The sequence below is a fragment of the Haliotis rubra genome, unplaced genomic scaffold, assembly GCF_003918875.1.
Source record: "Haliotis rubra isolate DU_JTF1 unplaced genomic scaffold, ASM391887v1 Scf284, whole genome shotgun sequence".
NCBI classification, from domain to species: Eukaryota; Metazoa; Mollusca; class Gastropoda; order Lepetellida; family Haliotidae; genus Haliotis; species Haliotis rubra.
Window position 1 is genome coordinate 1047956 of NW_025766936.1, and position 19465 is coordinate 1067420.

The 19465-nt window shown below is 43.3% G+C and overlaps 2 protein-coding genes and 1 long non-coding RNA gene across 3 annotated transcripts; all 3 read right to left on the reverse strand.

The window, feature by feature from the left end:
• LOC124281420 (gastric triacylglycerol lipase-like) lies at nucleotides 1–5555 on the reverse strand. Its single transcript, XM_046717469.1, has 7 exons — nucleotides 5375–5555; nucleotides 4832–4952; nucleotides 3592–3787; nucleotides 3233–3476; nucleotides 2734–2899; nucleotides 2453–2524; nucleotides 1–68 (listed from the first exon to the last, which is right to left on the reverse strand). Exons 1-5 carry the CDS (start codon nucleotides 5474–5476, stop codon nucleotides 2783–2785), a joined length of 780 nt encoding a protein of 259 aa, XP_046573425.1. The 5' UTR covers nucleotides 5477–5555; the 3' UTR covers nucleotides 1–68; nucleotides 2453–2524; nucleotides 2734–2782.
• A 1726-nt stretch (nucleotides 5556–7281) lies between these two features.
• Nucleotides 7282–11966, reverse strand: LOC124281419 (lysosomal acid lipase/cholesteryl ester hydrolase-like). Its single transcript, XM_046717468.1, has 8 exons — nucleotides 11778–11966; nucleotides 11124–11244; nucleotides 10283–10478; nucleotides 9919–10162; nucleotides 9473–9622; nucleotides 8888–8959; nucleotides 8497–8568; nucleotides 7282–7550 (listed from the first exon to the last, which is right to left on the reverse strand). Exons 1-8 carry the CDS (start codon nucleotides 11949–11951, stop codon nucleotides 7323–7325), a joined length of 1257 nt encoding a protein of 418 aa, XP_046573424.1. The 5' UTR covers nucleotides 11952–11966; the 3' UTR covers nucleotides 7282–7322.
• A 3505-nt stretch (nucleotides 11967–15471) lies between these two features.
• LOC124281422 lies at nucleotides 15472–18284 on the reverse strand. Its single transcript, XR_006899927.1, has 2 exons — nucleotides 18120–18284; nucleotides 15472–18019 (listed from the first exon to the last, which is right to left on the reverse strand). It is a non-coding gene; the product is annotated as an uncharacterized LOC124281422 (long non-coding RNA).
• Nucleotides 18285–19465: the final 1181 nt, after the last annotated feature.

Sequence of the window (19465 nt, forward strand, 5' to 3'; positions counted from 1 at the left end):
CCATAATGGGCCATGTTAGCAGCTGCCGAGCCGTAGTCGTACTTCACAAACTGGTCGGTGTTGACCTCCTGGAAAGGAACCATAGCAACTCAGAGACTGATCGTTGGTGTTTCAGTGAATCTGGATCCAATGTTGACATATTTATACCTCTGCATCTGTGACATTGTACGACAGCAGTGATGCATGAGCTTCATCAACAAAACGTGTATAAAGTGATGTGTGAGTGTCATCAACAAAACGTGTATAAAGTGATGTGTGAGTGTCATCAACAAAACGTGTATAAAGTGATGTGTGAGTGTCATCAACAAAACGTGTATAAAGTGATGTGTGAGTGTCATCAACAAAACGTGTATAAAGTGATGTGTGAGTGTCATCAACAAAACGTGTATAAAGTGATGTGTGAGTGTCATCAAGAAAACGTGTATAAAGTGATGTGAGAGCGTCATCAAGAAAACGTGTATAAAGTGATGTGAGAGCGTCATCAAGAAAACGTGTATAAAGTGTGATGTGTGAGCGTCATCAACAAAACGTGTATAAAGTGATGTGTGAGCGTCATCAAGAAAACGTGTATAAAGCGATGTGAGAGCGTCATCAAGAAAACGTGTATAAAGTGATGTGTGAGCATCATCAAGAAAACGTGTATAAAGCGATGTGAGAGCGTCATCAAGAAAACGTGTATAAAGTGATGTGTGAGCGTCATCAAGAAAACGTGTATAAAGCGATGTGAGCGTCATCAAGAAAACGTGTATAAAGTGATGTGTGAGCGTCATCAAGAAAACGTGTATAAAGCGATGTGAGAGCGTCGTCAAGAAAACGTGTATAAAGTGATGTGTGAGTGTCATCAAGAAAACGTGTATAAAGCGATGTGTGAGAGCGTCATCAAGAAAACGTGTATAAAGTGATGTGTGAGCGTCATCAAGAAAACGTGTATAAAGTGATGTGTGAGTGTCATCAAGAAAACGTGTATAAAGTGATGAGAGCGTCATCAAGAAAACGTGTATAAAGCGATGTGTGAGCGTCATCAAGAAAACGTGTATAAAAGCGATGTGTGAGCGCCATCAAGAAAACGTGTATAAAGCGATGTGAGAGCCGTCATCAAGAAAACGTGTATAAAGTGATGTGTGAGTGTCATCAAGAAAACGTGTATAAAGTGATGTGTGAGCGTCATCAAGAAAACGTGTATAAAGTGATGTGAGAGCGTCATCAAGAAAACGTGTATAAAGTGATGTGTGAGCGTCATCAAGAAAACGTGTATAAAGCGATGTGTGAGCGTCATCAACAAAACGTGTATAAAGTGATGTGTGAGCGTCATCAAGAAAACGTGTATAAAGCGATGCGTGAGCGTCATCAACAAAACGAGAGCCGTCATCAAGAAAACGTGTATAAAGTGATGTGTGAGCGTCATCAACAAAAACGTGTATAAAGTGATGTGTGAGTGTCATCAACAAAACGTGTATAAAGTGATGTGTGAGCGTCATCAACAAAACGTGTATAAAGTGATGTGTGAGCGTCATCAAGAAAACGTGTATAAAGCGATGTGAGAGCGTCATCAAGAAAACGTATAAAGTGATGTGTGAGCGTCATCAACAAAACGTGTATAAAGTGATGTGTGAGCGTCATCAACAAAACGTGTATAAAGTGATGTGTGAGCGTCATCAAGAAAACGTGTATAAAGCGATGTGAGAGCGTCATCAAGAAAACGTGTATAAAGCGATGTGAGAGCGTCATCAAGAAAACGTGTATAAAGTGATGTGTGAGCGTCATCAACAAAACGTGTATAAAGTGATGTGTGAGCGTCATCAAGAAAACGTGTATAAAGCGATGTGATGTGAGCGTCATCAAGAAAACGTGTATAAAGCGATGTGAGAGCGTCATCAAGAAAACGTGTATAAAGTGATGTGTGAGCGTCATCAACAAAACGTGTATAAAGTGATGTGTGAGCGTCATCAACAAAACGTGTATAAAGTGATGTGTGAGCGTCATCAACAAAACGTGTATAAAGTGATGTGAGAGCGTCATCAAGAAAACGTGTATAAAGTGATGTGTGAGCGTCATCAACAAAACGTGTATAAAGTGATGTGTGAGCGTCATCAAGAAAACGTGTATAAAGTGATGTGTGAGCGTCATCAAGAAAACGTGTATAAAGTGATGTGTGAGTGTCATCAACAAAACGTGTATAAAGCGATGTGAGAGCGTCATCAAGAATACGAGTATACAGCACCCCTCATACATGTTGCCAGAAAAAAATGTATACATGTATTTGAAATTGTTATTTCTTCTTATTTTACTACAGGTGAAATGACGATCATAAGATCGTCCCAAAAGTGTGACAGCCTACCTTTCAAATGTATACCACCTACCTGTCCAAAATATACCACCTCACTGTCCAAAGTCTACTACTTACCTGTCCAAAGTCTACTACTTACCTGCCTGTCCAAAGTGTACAACTTACCTGTGCAAAGTGCATAATGTTCTGCACAGAGGTGCCGGAGGGTGTGTGGGCCACGTACACTGGCACGCGACTCTGAAACACAAACCGGGTTGACAGTAACTGTAACTACATTTTGACCAGTTGGGTACAGCTTCGCTTGTCACGTCAAGGACCTGGATCCATCCTAAAAGTGAGGAACATGTCATTCCTCGGTTTGCCCTGATACCGGAATCTGCTCAATCGTTCTCACCCACTTGTCTTCACATTTGTGTGCACGTGTCCCCTGTACCCATCTGGCGTACCTTGTTTACTTCTGCGAAGTCGAAGCCGCTGATGACGAAGAAGAAGTCCTCACAGAGGACGGGCAGACCCTTGCAGACATCCTTCGCTAACCACTTCGTCAGGTTGCTGCTGCTGCTGAACTCGCCGTGGCCGAATCGCCGTGGCCATGGCGAAAAGATCAAACAGCTGCAACATGGAGTTGATACTTGTCTGACGAACAGAAATAAGGGAACATATCGTCACACGGATGAAACTCACAGAGGATGATATTTCTGCAGTCTGAAACTGATGACGAACACTGCGCATTGTCACGTCACACAAACGAAGTTATCAGATTATCAATCGTCACACAAACGTATATTCCCTTAAATCTCCCGGATCTTGTAGGAATCGGACCAGATTTCACCAACAATAAATCATACTTAAATTTAGATTTCGATGAAACAAATGGGAATCTGGTTCCCTTTTCCATGTAACAATGGACGATCATACACGTAAATGGTGCTTAGTTGGAATTACCTTAAATTCTTTAGACAATGGTGCGAATAATCTGAGCGGGCTCTTGATGTGTCCCACTGTCGCTACTGGGGCCAGAGCGATGAAGGTTTTGACCAGCCGACCCAGAGTCTTGTTCTGACTGAAGCCCGCGAAGCCGATAAGTGTCCCCTGAGAGTGACCGACATAGTGGATCTGGGGCTGCCCGGTCGTCCGTACGATGTAGTCAATCATGGCGGGCAGGTCGTACTTCGCCATCTCGTCGAAGCTGAAATACAAGGAAGAAAATTCACATTATAAAACATCCCTGAGTTCTTTAGATGATCGGTCAAAGAAGTCGATGAAGGACAGTTAAACCCAAAACTACACGTGAAAAGGTATACCTCCATTCCCAGAACTTGTTGTCCGATGGTTTCAGCGTCTTGTGAGCACGTGAGTAAGTGTTTCCGCGTATGTTGCCAAGCCACACGTCATCGCCTGCGTCGGCCAGGATGAAAGCGAGGCTCTCGTTGGCTGGGTTGAGAACGAAATTATTCGAGCTTCCGAGGAGGCCATGCTGCAGGAATACAGCTGGCTTGGCTGAAAGGGATTTGACATAAAATATCTCAATTTTCTGTCAGAAGGTACGCGAGCCCCATTCCGGTTAGTGGTTGACTCCGCTTTGAACTATATTTCAGTTCTTTGACCTATATTTCAGTTCTTTGAACTTTATTTCAGTTCTTTGACCTATATTTCAGTTCTTTGACCTATATTTCAGTTCTTTGTCAGTTCTTTGAACTATATTTCAGCATTTCAGTTCTTTGACCTATATTTCAGTTCTTTGAACTATATTTCAGTTCTTTGACCTATATTTCAGTTCTTTGAACCATATTTCAGTTCTTTGACCTATATTTCAGTTCTTTGAACTATATTTCAGTTCAGTTGTTGAAATATTCGTGCACAGGTATGATGATGACAATGTCGAATTACACGAATGACAGATCACGAAGACTGTTTATCTCAGATGGACGTGAAGGCCAACGTTTGATTGTTGTTACTATTGAACCTGCATCGGAAGTATCAATATACCCAATTACTGCAATGAGTGACTGCGTGTGTTGGGACTGAGACGTTGAACAGTATTTCAGTATTGTATTCTAATACATCGTCAGTTTTCACAGTGTTCAATAGACTATGTCCTCTGTGAATACATACGACCACACCAATGACACGTGTCTCGATCTGTACTCGCGGTTAATGCGGGAACATACCGTGTGCAAACCCGTGATGATCACATGACTTCGACTGTATGTTGACTAGGGAAGGTAATATGTTCATATGAAAGTGAACCACGGAATACTGTGTGGTAATGGCCGAGTTGAGTCAGTTGAAGCTAGTGCTCTTTTTGGGCGGGCAAGTTGTTGGAGGTAGCTATTAACTCAGTCTGGTGCTTGAGCAGGCACGCTTACACAATGTACATCAAGACGCGTCATCCACACAACGCCCACGAAGACGTATCTGTGTTACCTGTCCCGCGGACAACGCCCACGAACACGTATCCGTGTTACCTTTCCCCCGGACAACGCCCACGAACACGTATCCGTGTTACCTGTCCCCCGGACAACGCCCACGAAGACGAGTTACCTGTCCCCGGGGTGTCGTTCCCCCTGCCGTGGGGGATCCGCTGCATGTTGAGGATGAAGCCGTCCTCTGTCGTGACGTAATGGTTCTCACACGGGAAGCCCTTGCTGGTGATCAGCTCCGTCTGGAAACAACGAGTCGATTGCGACACTTTAAGTGGGATTCCTACTAAGTGTTTATATCTTTTCGTAATTTTGTAGAGTAAATATTTCCCGGGCGTGGGCGGCTGGCGACTCATCTCTTGCGCCAGTTACGACATATAATTCAAAATGTCCTCGAATCTGCTGTCCTTTCTTGACAACTGACATTGTTTTAAATATTCTTTCATTCGCGCAAACCTGGTATCATGACTATCTGATAGTAAGTCACTAACACATGCTCATTTTCTAGCAGAGACTTCTTATGAATTTGGAAATAGTTTTGTCGTTTAAGTAACACACGGGATCATTTCTAATGCACTCTGATCCTACCGAACTGATCCCACCAGCATGCGATGACAGTTCTGTATGTGCGTGTGTGTGCAAGTGTTATGGAGATTAGACTTACAGTGTTCATGTAGATCTCGGGGTCGGGCGCCAGGGTGTAGACCGACTCTGCCCCAACCAACACGGCTACCAGATACACACCTACAATAAGAACAATGCTCATGGCTGCTGTTACAGAAGTGGAATGCTGTCACTTCTTACACCAATCTACTAACATGTTTAGAATGTCGGTTATAAAACAGATGCCGCTATCCTTATCGTTTCCTTAGTATATAGATCAAGGCCAAAGAGGACAACAGCAGAAACCTGATTTCCTAAATATACCAGGAAACCAGATTACCAGGTACATGATGAATTATAAACTACAATTGCGTCTGGAAATTGTAAATTACCTTATTAAATTGAAGATATGTTAGTGTTAAATAAGATTGGGTTTTGTCATTCGTAGTCATTATAGCTTTTCCATTGATGACCTTTCCCTGATTTTGTGAACTGATAAGGCTTGCTGATGTTCGTGGTTAAATCTGCTTCTGATTCTAGCCATGTATGGGGTCGATTAACCCACACTCAACGTTATTGTGACATACTAAAATCGAATTGGTCAAAATAATTTGCTACCGTGGAATACAATCATATGGTAAGGCCAAAGTTTGATGTCACTGAGCAAACAGTCCAAACGAAGAGCACTGGCGTCTCGTACTAACATGACTGAGGCCACTAAACGTTGAGGCATAAACTGGAACTCAAAAGGATAAACGTCGTTCAAGCAACGACGTCGTCATGCAGTAGGCGACACACCTGGGGATCTTGTAGACCAGGGTAGTACATTAACATTGCTCTGAGACAGGATCGTGACTTATCAGTGAATGACCCTTTTTTGACTGACGTCCTGTTCAAGACAGTTCCCTTACCGCTGACAACGTCGAGACTGACGTTTAGCCTGCGGTTCGAATTCATGCGTCTTGGTGTCTGGTTGACTTGACTATGACATGGCTTTATTATCAAATGGAGAGTGTTATCGGTGAAATAAGGCACCAAAGGCTCGCATAATACAATTTTTAGTCCTAATATATGATATTAATGATACGGAAACACACTCGGTTAACACCCTCTATGTCCTGTTGGTGCGACCGCCATGAGGTGTACCTGCAGGCTTTGGACTGGCGTGGTACCGGGTTTCAGCGTTCCCACGGCTCGCCATCAGTCCTTTACTATTTAGGTGTGTCATGGTAAAATATTGTCTGCACTTTAGAGTGGCAATGATATGTAATTGGGTATCTATTTAAACATTTGAAGCTTTTTCTCGAATATTCGATGTTTCTTGAAAACCTACAACAAAACAAGCAACATTATCCTCACATCAAGAAATAGAAAGGTTCGTAGGTCAATACATGCATTGCTTCAACTTCCGAACACTAAGCATGCATTCGGGTACACTAACGTACGGATACTGAGGCATTACAATGTGAGGATGTGGGGCCTGCAAGCCTCGTGAGGCGCTACTTCCGGTACTTAGCTGTTTTGCGCGCGCCAACTGGCGATATGCGAGGCGGCGCCCAGCTTACTTCCGGTACCAGATTTCCGGTGACAAGCTTATAGTCAAGAACCAATACTGGTTCAAATTGCGCGATCGCCAAATATGACTTTACTAGACCGGACCAAGTGAACACCAATGCTTGGCTGTCACAGCTGTTGACAGTCGTAATACTTTGGGGATGGTTAGATCGGAAATTTGTTATTCCTGCAAGGATCATCGGTTCTTTACTGTCAGCCATGAGACCATTCGAAAAGGTCTGCAAGGTTGTTTATCACCGGAAGTACTAAGGTCTCGCGAAGTGCCGTGACCTACTTCCGGGCGATGTACTGACAACAGATAATCCGTCGGAGCTGTGAGGTAGTACACAAAATCGTACACTTCCGGCGATGTACATACAGTGACTTCGAGGTAGTACACAAAACGTACACACATACAGTGACTTCGTTTTTTATTGGTCTCAGATGTGGTTTGATCAACTAAAAACAATCCGTTTGATTTCATCATAACAGAGAACCGGGGCTTCCAGAGCCAAAATGAAGTCCAAATGTTCCCAGTGAGGGATCACGTGATCTCCCACAATGTTCTTCAGCTGAGACCGGATCCACGTGACATCTTCCGGGTCTGCCAGGAAGTCTTTGCCCCCGCTGAACAACACCACGGGCACGTCCATCTCATCCGGGCGGTAGTTAGGAGGCGTGGCCTGGAAGAGATGTCATTAGCCTGTAGAAATCTGTGTTAATAGTGAGGTCTGAGGTCGAGATGTCACCATCGTGTAGTGTCTGTGTCAGTGTCCAACAGTGTGGTCTGAGGTCAAGATGTTACTATCGTGTAGTGTCTGTGTCAGTGTCCAACAGTGTGGTCTGAGGTCGAGATGTTACTATCGTGTAGTATCTGTGTCAGTGTCCAACAGTGTGGTCTGAGGTCGAGATGTCACTATCGTGTAGTGCCTGTGTCAGTGTCCAACAGTGTGGTCTGAGGTCAAGATGTTACTATCGTGTAGTGTCTGTGTCAGTGTCCAATAGTCTGGTCTGAGGTCGAGATGTTACTATCGTGTAGTATCTGTGTCAGTGTCCAACAGTGTGGTCTGAGGTCGAGATGTTACTATCGTGTAGTGTCTGTGTCAGTGTCCAATAGTGTGGTCTGAGGTCGAGATGTTACTATCGTGTAGTGTCTGCGTCAGTGTCCAACAGTGTGGTCTGAGGTCGAGATGTTACTATCGTGTAGTGTCTGAGTCAGTGTCCAATAGTGTGGTCTGAGGTCGAGATGTTACTATCGTGTAGTGTCTGCGTCAGTGTCCAACAGTGTGGTCTGAGGTCGAGATGTTACTATCGTGTAGTGTCTGTGCCAGTGTCCAATAGTGTGGTCTGAGGTCGAGATGTCACCATCGTGTAGTGTCTGTGCCAGTGTCCAATAGTGTGGTCTGAGGTCGAGATGTCACCATCGTGTAGTGTCTGTGCCAGTGTCCAATAGTGTGGTCTGAGGTCGAGATGTTACTATCGTGTAGTGTCTGCGTCAGTGTCCAACAGTGTGGTCTGAGGTCAAGATGTTACTATCGTGTAGTGTCTGTGTCACATGGCGTCACACAGCGGAAACGTAGCACCGGCCTCCAGGTACTGTGGTGCAGGGTCCTGGTTTGCTGGACTCACCTGTCCGTAGTGGGCCGTGTTGGCCGCCGCAGACCCGAAGTCGAACATCAGGAACTTGTCGGAGTTGACACCCTGCAGAGAAAAGTGACAGATTGGTGATATACCGTTGTAGTTCATGTTTATATACGAGTGCCTCACCTGACAATGTCTTCATGTCTCACCTGACAATGTCTTCATGTCTCACCTGACAAGGTCTTCATGTCTCACCTGACTATGTCTTTATGTCTCACCTGACAAGGTCTTCATGTCTCACCTGACAAGGTCTTCATGTCTCACCTGACAATGTCTTTATGTCTCACCTGACAAGGTCTTCATGTCTCACCTGACAATGTCTTTATGTCTCACCTGACAAGGTCTTCATATCTCACCTAACAATGTCTTTACGTCTCACCTGTCCGAAGTGTATGATGTTCTGAGTGGAGGTGCCCGCCGGGGTGTGCGCCATGTAGACGGGAACTCGAGACTGTAAACATGATACCTGGCCATTGTTTACATGGTAGATACACCACCGTGTACTTTGGTATTATCCCCTATCATATCATCTTACCATCCTTGTAGTAAAAATGTTACCTAGCTTAGAAATGTGATCAATGTTTGGTAGTTACCTGGTTGTTAATTGTCATGGCAGAGTGGTGATTAGGGAGGTTATGAAGGTGACTATTATTATACTCGAGTATGTATCTATTAGAGTGAGTGAGTGAGTAGGAGAGGGGGGAATGTGTGTTTCACGTCGCAATGAACAATATGCCAGTTATTTTAGATCAACATACTGTACAAGAAAAGTCCGAAATAATCGCAAACCGCGATTCCAACCCACAAGCGCATGTTGCTTCAGTGGGACGTAACTCTACACACAGAATTGTAACTGGGCCACCCGCTCCCTGTATCAGCCAGAATGGATATGATTCCTGGATAACCTGGTGATATAGTCCATGATCTCCAGAAATAGTTTATAGCCTGATCGACTAACACGTACGGAATTGAGTGAGCGGTAGTCGAAGCCGTTCAGAACAAAGAACAGACTCTCGCAGAGGACAGACGCGTCATTACACACGGTCCTCGCCAGCCATTTGGTGGTATTCTTACTCGGCAGCAGCTCTCCATGGCCAAACAACGCAAACGCTCGCTGAAAGATAACCAGTTATACAATTTATATATAAACGATCAGCCAGGTAGGGATTTCGTTCCAGATGTAATGTTGTTCCAGTTAGCACTTTAAGCAATACAGATATAAAACATATCACTTCAAGCCAAAACATTCCCTGTAGGCCAACAACACTGGCCAGTACATTCAGCATGCCCAGTTAAAGAAGTATTTATACTTTTCGTAAAACCCATGGATAAACTAGTTCGGGAACAGATTACTTTTCCACAGAAATACCAAATGGTATAAGACCCTATCAACTCGGGGAGTTAGCTCGCCTTAAGCTCCTTGGAGAACGGTGCCAAGAGTCTGATGGGGCTCTTGATGTGTCCGACTGTCGCTACTGGGGCCAGAGCGATGAAGGTCTTGACCAGCCGACCCAGAGTCTTGTTCTGACTGAAGCCCGCGAAGCCGATAAGTGTCCCCTGAGAGTGACCGACATAGTGGATCTGGGGCTGCCCGGTCGTCCGTACGATGTAGTCAATCATGGCGGGCAGGTCGTACTTCGCCATCTCGTCATAACTGCGGAAACGAAGTACATGTATGTCTGTGTGCGGTCAGCGTACGTGTGTGGTTCGCGTGGACCGTGATCATTAACTTCATCAGTATATATTTTCAGTTTGGACGTCTGTATATACACACCTCCATTCCCAAAACTTGTTGTCCGATGGTTTCAGCGTCTTGTGAGCACGTGAGTAAGTGTTTCCCCGAGCGTTGCCAAGCCACACGTCAGCGCCTGCGTCGGCCAGGATGAAAGCGAGGCTCTCGTTGGCGAGATTCACCAGAAAGTTAGGTGAGCTACCCAGAAGACCATGTTGTAGCATCACAACACGCTTGGCTTTAAAAATAAATCGAGAGATTTCACCCTGATCACTGGATATACATGTATGTATGTTCTGTGAGTATGTACTACTCTTCACTGACTTTTCATTTAGTTTGTATACGATATGTATGATAACATCTCCCCTATCAACTATCAGTATGTACCAGTATCCGAGGGACCGACCAGTTGATATTCTTAAATTGTGTTGCTTTTTATAAAGAATATGATGAAACAGATTGTATGTTTTTTCCGCAAGTGTTCCGTGGTTCAGATATCCGGAAATTCGTTTATGCGACAATTTCAAGAAAACCGCAAGTGTCCGGATAAACGGGGCACGACTGTATTCTGTATGAGGTTTACCGATAAGGACGATGTTACCATGATAGGGAGCTTCCCGACGGACCTACACTGCTGGCATTCTCTACCAAACCATCGCATTCGTGTTCAACTTTATCCAGAAACAGTATTCATCACAATGTTTATGCCTGAAACACATTTTCCATGAACCTCAGAAAACTTGAAAAGGAAATACATGAGTACCACTTCAGTATATTGGTTTTCTCACTTGACTTCGAGTACTCACACAATGAACATCAAGACGTATCCTACGTACAGTATCTGTGTTACCTGTCCCCCACATAATACACACAGACGGGTTACCTGTCCCCAGGGTGTCGTTCCCCCTGCCGTGGGGGATTCGCTGCATGTTGAGGATGAAGCCGTCCTCTGTCGTGACGTAATGGTTCTCACACGGGAAGCCCTTGCTAGTGATCAGCTCCGTCTGGAAACAACGAGGCGGTTCCGGAAGTCGGGGGAACATAGAGGGTATAAATATTAGATACAAATAACCATCAAAACGTATAACTATTGTATCATCTGACAAATGGCCATATTTCCACTGTTTTGATTCAGCTTCGCATTCCTACTGACGACGTTAATTAACCTTCGACGTCAATGCTCCCCTACTGTGCACGAAAACCTACCTGATAAGCACCATATAGCTGTCCCAGGAGCATCGTAGCTGTATATCAGGGCTAAACATGCAGTGTCGTTTTAATGCAATCATACAGGTCTAAGACGTTGCAATTTTCATAAATTTCACAGACAGCGTAAAATAAAATCAGGTCAAATTTGGGATTCCAACCCACAGCGATCTGAATTTCCTAAGGGAGGTAACTCTGCACTGCGAAGTGTTGGCCTCATCCACCTGGGGCACCTTTGCACTTACTGTGTGACCTAGCCTCGATTCTGTAGTAGGTCAGCCGGGAAATACATGTCTATTTCAATTGTGCTTGGACACAGTTTTTTACTTACGGCATCCATATACACTTCCGGGTCGACGTGCACCCGGAAGTGCGGTACATTGATAGGGACATGCTGCGAGGAAACAGTGCGGAGGACAGTTGCCAAGGTGACGAGACTCAGCAACATCATGGATGTTCTCCTGAGTCCAGTCAGATCCACGTTGTGACCCACGTGTCGCCTCATATCAGTCCGAGCACAGGTGTTCCGTAAAAACAGAAGGTTGTTGTGTTGTTCCTTCTCACGTTATCTGTGTTGCTTACAACCCAGATTGTCAACAGGCACCATTGTAAATACCACGGGGTCCGAGGTAAACCTTTCCATCAAACACATGGCTTTATCGAAATATATATTTCTACTGAGGGGTCTTGACAAACACTTTAAATGATAAAGTCGAATGAGGTTCCTCTTTAGCCAACAAGATCTGCATAATTTCAGCATTTGACTAAGTCGGAACCTGCCCAAAGCGTACAAGAAGATATATTTGGTGCCTGACTCAGAGGGTGTGGGTTCGAATCCCGAATGGGACCCCACTTAAAAAGTACTAGATCTGTATTTTACTAAGAAAGTGTAATCCCAAATATAACATATGTTACATTCGATCACTTTCTAAAATGGAATTGTGTATTTCAAAGAAGATCAAGCAGCTATGTCAGCATGCATGGCAGCGTTTACATTCATATTGCCAGAGGAAGGAGCTTTAGCGGTCTAACACATGGGGCACGAGCGTGAGTGGCTTTCCGGTTGAATAACCGAAGTGAACACCTAGTGTCATCACTATTTGATAGTGATTCATAAACACATGCTATATCATCGTATCTCATGATGTCAATCACTGGATTGTCTGGTCCAGATTTGATTTGTTTACAGAACGCCATCATACAGCTGTAATACGTTAAACAAACAAACAAACACGAGCTTATATATGATACAGACGGAACTGTATTACAATCGGCTCTGCTGTTGGCAGGGATTTCTTATGGCTGTAGAACTGGGTTTGTTGCTTGCATTTACAGATTTGGTAGTCATTTGAAAGAAATGTGACACCAAGGGACTACCCCCACATTAGGCTATTAGGTGTACGGAATTCTAACAGTAATATGACATATTTACGATCAACCAAGTATACCTTACGTGCCCAGACTGACTGTTCACAACTACACAGTATTTAGAACAGAATGCCGTTTTATTTGCAGCAGGTGGGAGATCGATGCGTTGAGATGTGTTCTTTTTCTTTCACGGAATGGTGAGCGAGTAGTTTTGTTAACGCCGTATTTGAGTACTTTTACTGGTTTCAAACACATACTTTCTAAACCGAATAGGGGTCAATGTACTAAGCAGACGTTGATCCTTCGTCTGAAGGATCAACTAAATGTGATAAATGACAGAGATGGAACGCTTTCGGAACTAAATCCCAACGCCCACACACACCCGAAACTCCCAACTTTGGTAGGGAGTCATTTCTTAGTTTGATGTGTTGAAAGGTCGTCAAATGAACTAATATTATTTTTGCCTTTCATTAACCAGTTTTACGTAAGCTCTCTTGCTTGAATGATGTGTTTGTGATCAACGAGATGAACGGCTAGGGGCTATTGTTTAGAGGAATGGAGCCTGAACAGCGTCCAGGTGATGTGAAACTGGGGACACCTCATGGTGTCGTGTAGTGTTTCTTGATTGGTTCAGATACGCTCGTGATTTTCCAGAGGGGCGTAGATGTCTCTGGGCCCGTCGTAACCAACGTTAACGTAAGACAGCGTGAAAGTATTTGGGACTTAACTGACATAGGGCGGGATCGCCAAGACTTCCAGAACGCCACTGCATCATTTTCCATGGAAGGGCCACTTAACAGTACCACCAAGACAAAATACTGGCGTCAACAGGGCTGCGGGTCAAGGTGGCCCACGTTTGTCCGTCAACACGATAACGCTAGTATCCATCGTGCATATATTAACACTGGTTACTTTCAGAATTGGTCTCCAGCAACCCATGCTCGTGAGAGAGATGACAAATGTCAAACAGGGTCTGGTCCAGACTCGATTATTTACACGTCGCCATGATGGAGCTGGAAATTGCCGAGTCCTAATGGTCGACAGCTTTTTCATCACCATAACTAAGAGTATTATTTCTCAGAAAATATCATTCTGTAATTTCTGGTTTTTATCTCGATGAGCAGCTGTTGTCTGTAAGTGAAACGACTATCATTTTCGAGGAAGCTATTTAGATTGCAGACTTTTCAGAAGACTTGGATCTTGACATGGATGCTGATTTTGTTGTAAATGAAGACATATCAGTCACGGGAGTTAAATTAAACTCTTTTAACTCGGTTTGCTAGTTGTCAGCTTTGTTCTGTTATATACTGGTTTCTCTGGTAAGAATGAACTTGGGTATTTCCTTGCACCTAAAGAAGGTACACTGTTTCCACTGCCTTTGAACCAAGTGTCGAATACCTGCCGAGTCTGTGTTCAGCATGATCTATCTGCTTCATCTGTCAACATACATGGTTGAAAACCAATCTGTTCTTGACTGCTACCGTTCATGGACACGGTTGTTTCTCAGGAAACTGTTGTTCGTGTCCCACAGACAGATTTAGCTTCTCAAAGTGGAAAATTGTATAGTCTTTGAGAATTTTTGACAATGTTCGAAAATAACACGATTGTATCAATAAAAGACAGAACGTGATGTACACACAACCAAAGAAGACCGGGATATTTGGTAAAGACGTGTTTTTGGTGACTTGAGGTGAGGTGAGGTGAGGTAAAATTGGGTTTATCGTCGTGCTTGAGAATATTTCGCTCATATGACGACGTGCATGCGTGTGTATGTGTATGTGCGGCTGCTTGTACTAGCCCAGACTTAAGCTGGTTTTATAGTGCTAGCCCACTGAGATACCATGCCGCAGTGAAGCATGAATACCACACTCAGACACATTATACTGACTCCGAGCCGACCAGTCCTTGTACCCATTAATGCCGAGCGCCAGGCAGGGACCAACAAGTACCATATTTTAACGTCTTTTGGTATGACGGGGTCGGGGATCGAACCAGCGACCTTCCGCTCTCCCGGCGGACGTTCTAACCACTACACCACGCAGGCGGTTTTTGGTAACTTGATAGATACTAGGTCATAACTGGAGGGGGCATTGTCTGGCCTAGCTGGCTGATGTAGATCGATGGTCATGGACGTTGGCGATGACCTCTACCGATCAGCGTTTGCCCCTCACCCTGAAAAACTGCAGGCCCTAAGAACCCAGAACCATAAAAAGTTGTGGGTCCTGATCAGAATGTGTAGGCCCTATATTTTAGCTACAATATAAGTAATTCCCAGCAAACAAAAAAGATAGTAATTTCTTCATTGGGGGAATATGAAATTCCAACTTCAACTCAGAGAATCCTAGCAATCCTCTGTAAACTGTGTTCACAGTTACCTATACCCTACCTTGGGAGCAGCGTGAAGGGTACGTAGTTGGGAACAGTTCTTCTACTGGAACAAGTGGGTACAAGTCTCGCTTGGTTGATTGCCAGTCTACAAGCACCTCCAGTGGAGGAGTTTGCATAACAATCACAGGATTGTCTGATTCAGAAATCCTGCGATCAGTGTTATTATTACCCAGTGTGGTGTTAAAACAATGACACATGATGCAGTCCCCTGTTCTCTTCATATTTTCTGCTTTTCACCAGAAAATAAATAATAACTAAAGCATTAGAAAGATATTGTATATATTTTATACAAAAGATATTGGCTACATACAATTTCTATGTACATAATGTACAATGATGGCAGATAGTCTGTCAACTCATTATGAAGAAATGATAGATAAATAAGTTTATGGGATGGAATTTCTGGATGAGCACCTTGCATTAGCTAACATGTAGATACAAATGACTGTACAAGACCCATCAAACTATCTTCTATCTAGTCCCAGTACACACTCCATGGTACGACCAGCTTGGTGGTCGGCATCCCTGCATCAGTACAACATCCACATGTGGATGCAGTGGATGCAGATGATGCGGGGAACAACCAAGACAGTCAGTTCATGTGTGAGAACCAACCTCCTCTACCATTGCTGATTGATATTAATTGTACTCCCTCGGCAACATGAAACATCTTCCTACCTGGATTTGCTCAACACAAAATACTACAAATATGGGACACTGATTTCATAAAGCCTGTGCACACAAGACTGGAGCAGGAAGTGCTCTGAAGCGTCCTGAAGTGAAGACTGATGGCCACTTAGTGCATGAGTTAGGCAGTGATGTTGCCATTTGGTTTGTAGCTTCAATATGGACATGCCATGAGCTCTAGTGGAGGGAACAAGCGTACAAGGACATAGCTTTCACGGAATTACAGACAACAGCTTTCATCTGAGAAAATGGACCATTTCTGTTGTACAAGTTTATCTGCCTTGTGGCAAAATAAAGATAATCTCACATGGAACAACATTTCTCATGTCTCAGTTACTCAAAGTATATCTCAAAAGGATTGACAGACAACACCCTTTAAGAGGGATGTTAATACTGCTTAAAGTAAAAAAGTCCCACTGTCATCTAATTCAAATGGTAAATCTCCAGTAGCGACCGCAGTCCAGCCCAGTAATGACTGTATTGACCATGAGAAGCTGCATCCTTGACTGACACAAGGGTACGTCAAGCTGACATGGTTACAGGGGGTGGGGTCAGTCGAGATTCCTCTCACATACATACAACAACGGAGCTGAAGACAACGAAGCCAGTAATAACAGGGAACTAAACAACATATCTGTTACACAGAACAACATATCTGATACACAGAACAACATCTAACATCTACATACATAAACAATATGAATGGCACTTGTGAACAATAAATGAAAACATCTTGATAAAAGTTGAGGAAGAAAAAAAGAGATAAACCCAATCCTAGACTGACCAAAGCTCAAGAGGTGGAGTAGGAGAATTACTCTAGGATGTTTCCACAATACGGAGGAATATCACACATATTATGTCAACACTAATACCAAACCTTGACACAAAGAAACTGTAGAATCAGTACATAATGAAATAAGACAGCAGGTTGAGTTTGACTATAGCCAGCAACTATGTTCACATCCAAAAACTGACATGTCAGTCACAAAGTCTTATAACTTCTCATTCATTTAAAAAACCTGACAGTTCTTGAAAAAAGATCACTGATTGGTCCATGACCACCTCACTTGTTTCATCAATCTAACAAGGCCAGGACAATCTGGCACTAATGGGGAAGCTTGTGGGTATGTATTGCCATAAATGAACTTGAAAGACATCTTACATAAGGTAGTTCTCTTGTACTCCATGTCAACAGATCAGGGAAGAACAGAAAAACAGATTAACACATGATCTGTAGCAAGTCTGAGTGATATATAACACATAATCTTTAGGAAATCTGCTGAAGAAATATCATGATTTGTAACTGTCGTGATAACATGCCCTGTATCAAATCTATGTACGATATATAACACAAGATCTGCAGCAAATCTGCATGTGACATAAAACACCAAGTTAGGAGCAAATGTGTTATATAGAGCACACAATCTGTAACATGCCAGTGTGTGATACATAACACATGATATGTGGCACAACAGAGTGTAATACATCACATGTTCTGTAACGTGGTGGGATATACAGCACATGATCTGTAACATGCAAGTGTGTGATACATAACACATGATATGTGGCACAACAGTGTAATACATCACATGTGCTGTAACGCAGGGATATACAGCACACAATCTGTAACATGCAAGTGTGTGATACATAACACATGATATGTGGCACAACAGAGTGTAATACATCACATGTGCTGTAGCGTGGTGGATATACAGCACACAATCTGTAACATGCCAGTGTGTGATACATAACACATGATATGTGGCACAACAGAGTGTAATACATCACATGTTCTGTAACGTGGTGGGATATACAGCACATGATCTGTGACAAGACAGTTTCTGACATATAACAGCAGGCTTGCAGCAACAGAGTGATATATAACACAATCTGTAGGACAACAATTGTGATATCTAGCACATGATCAGGAGCATAACAGGGTGTTATATATAACTACTATGTAGCATAGCAAGGTGTGATATATATCACTACTAGTAGCATGACAGTGTGTGATATATATCACTACTAGTAGCATGACAGTGTGTGATATATATCACTACAAGTAGCATGACAGTGTGTGATATATATCACTACTAGTAGCATGACAGTGTGTGATACAGAGCACAAGACCTGCAGCACATGTGTGATACAGAGCACAAGACCTGCAGCATGACAGTGTGTGATACAGAGCACAAGACCTGCAGCACATGTGTGATACAGAGCACAAGACCTGCAGCACATGTGTGATAGATGACCGATCTGTAGCCTGTAGCACAACAAGGTGTGAGATAAGTCTATTACAACACTATGTCATATGTAACATGATCTGTAGTATAACAGATATTGGGTGATCTATAGCACTGTGTTTGTAGCAAGTCTTTGTGAGATGGCAATGGAACAGGTAGTAATCTGGAGGAGACCACATACTCAAGACCACACAGAGGTGAATGACATTATCCGGAAGGGAGCAGCATGAACACGTCCCTTGCTGGGAGCTTCCTAGGGTCTGTGATCCAGGCAGATGAGAGAAACAATGTTAGTCAGTCTTCAGATGGCTTGACATACAATACATACCATTTATACTTGGAGACAGTTGGTAAGCAAGCTTATAGGTAACATTGGCACTGAACATACTAAGAGCATGGGCGGAGGAAACATTCAGTGTATATGGGACATGAAACTCGCCTGTACTCTACTCGCATACATGAATGACAGCTTCCACCACTACACAATAAAGAGCAAGCAGACATACACACGTCAATCAAAGATACTATCACTGTCTATGTTCACCTAACACTGCATTATCACCATCTGTGAAGGCTCCCAATCAGACTGGACAAAGAACTGTGTGTCATGACACACGATATACCTGAAGTTTTTATGGCTTACAGCATGTTCCCTTGAGAATAATTTGGGTGATCCCAACTCCAAGCACAAACTGCCAACAGCTCAGAACCACAGTTACTTCAATCATATTTGTTATCATCAAAGAATTCTGTAACAAAAATCGGAGAGTCTCCATTTTTAAGATATTATCTCGTTGACCACTATCAAAATCCAAATATCTTTATCGTAACACCAAATAAAAAACTTTCTCCACTCTTTCAGTAATGAACAAAAGTCTACATTCTAAAGAAGGAATAAATATTCCATCAAATGCCATCAACTTTACACACACCCCATCAGGATTACAAATTATCACTCAAGCTGTCAACACTTTGGTCCTGAGACTCTGCCAGAGCTTCACACTGACAACATCACTATTTGTGACCTACTGGGGTGTGCCCATGCCTCAACTAGGCAGTCCACAAAAACTGAGCCCCGCTCATCAACAATAAACAAAACCAAGCATAAAATAGTTACAGCCATATTGACTGGCTACAGCAGACTAGCAACACAATTCCATAGTAAAATCAACAAGGCATGCACGGTTGGTCGGTGAGGCATGACATGTAGCTATCTACCACTTGCGACGGTAGTGCTGCACATGTCGAAGGCCAGAAGGTGACATTTTGGTCATTGGCAGAATCTATAGTAATCTGACAGACGTATACTACCTTCCTTTCTGTCACATTC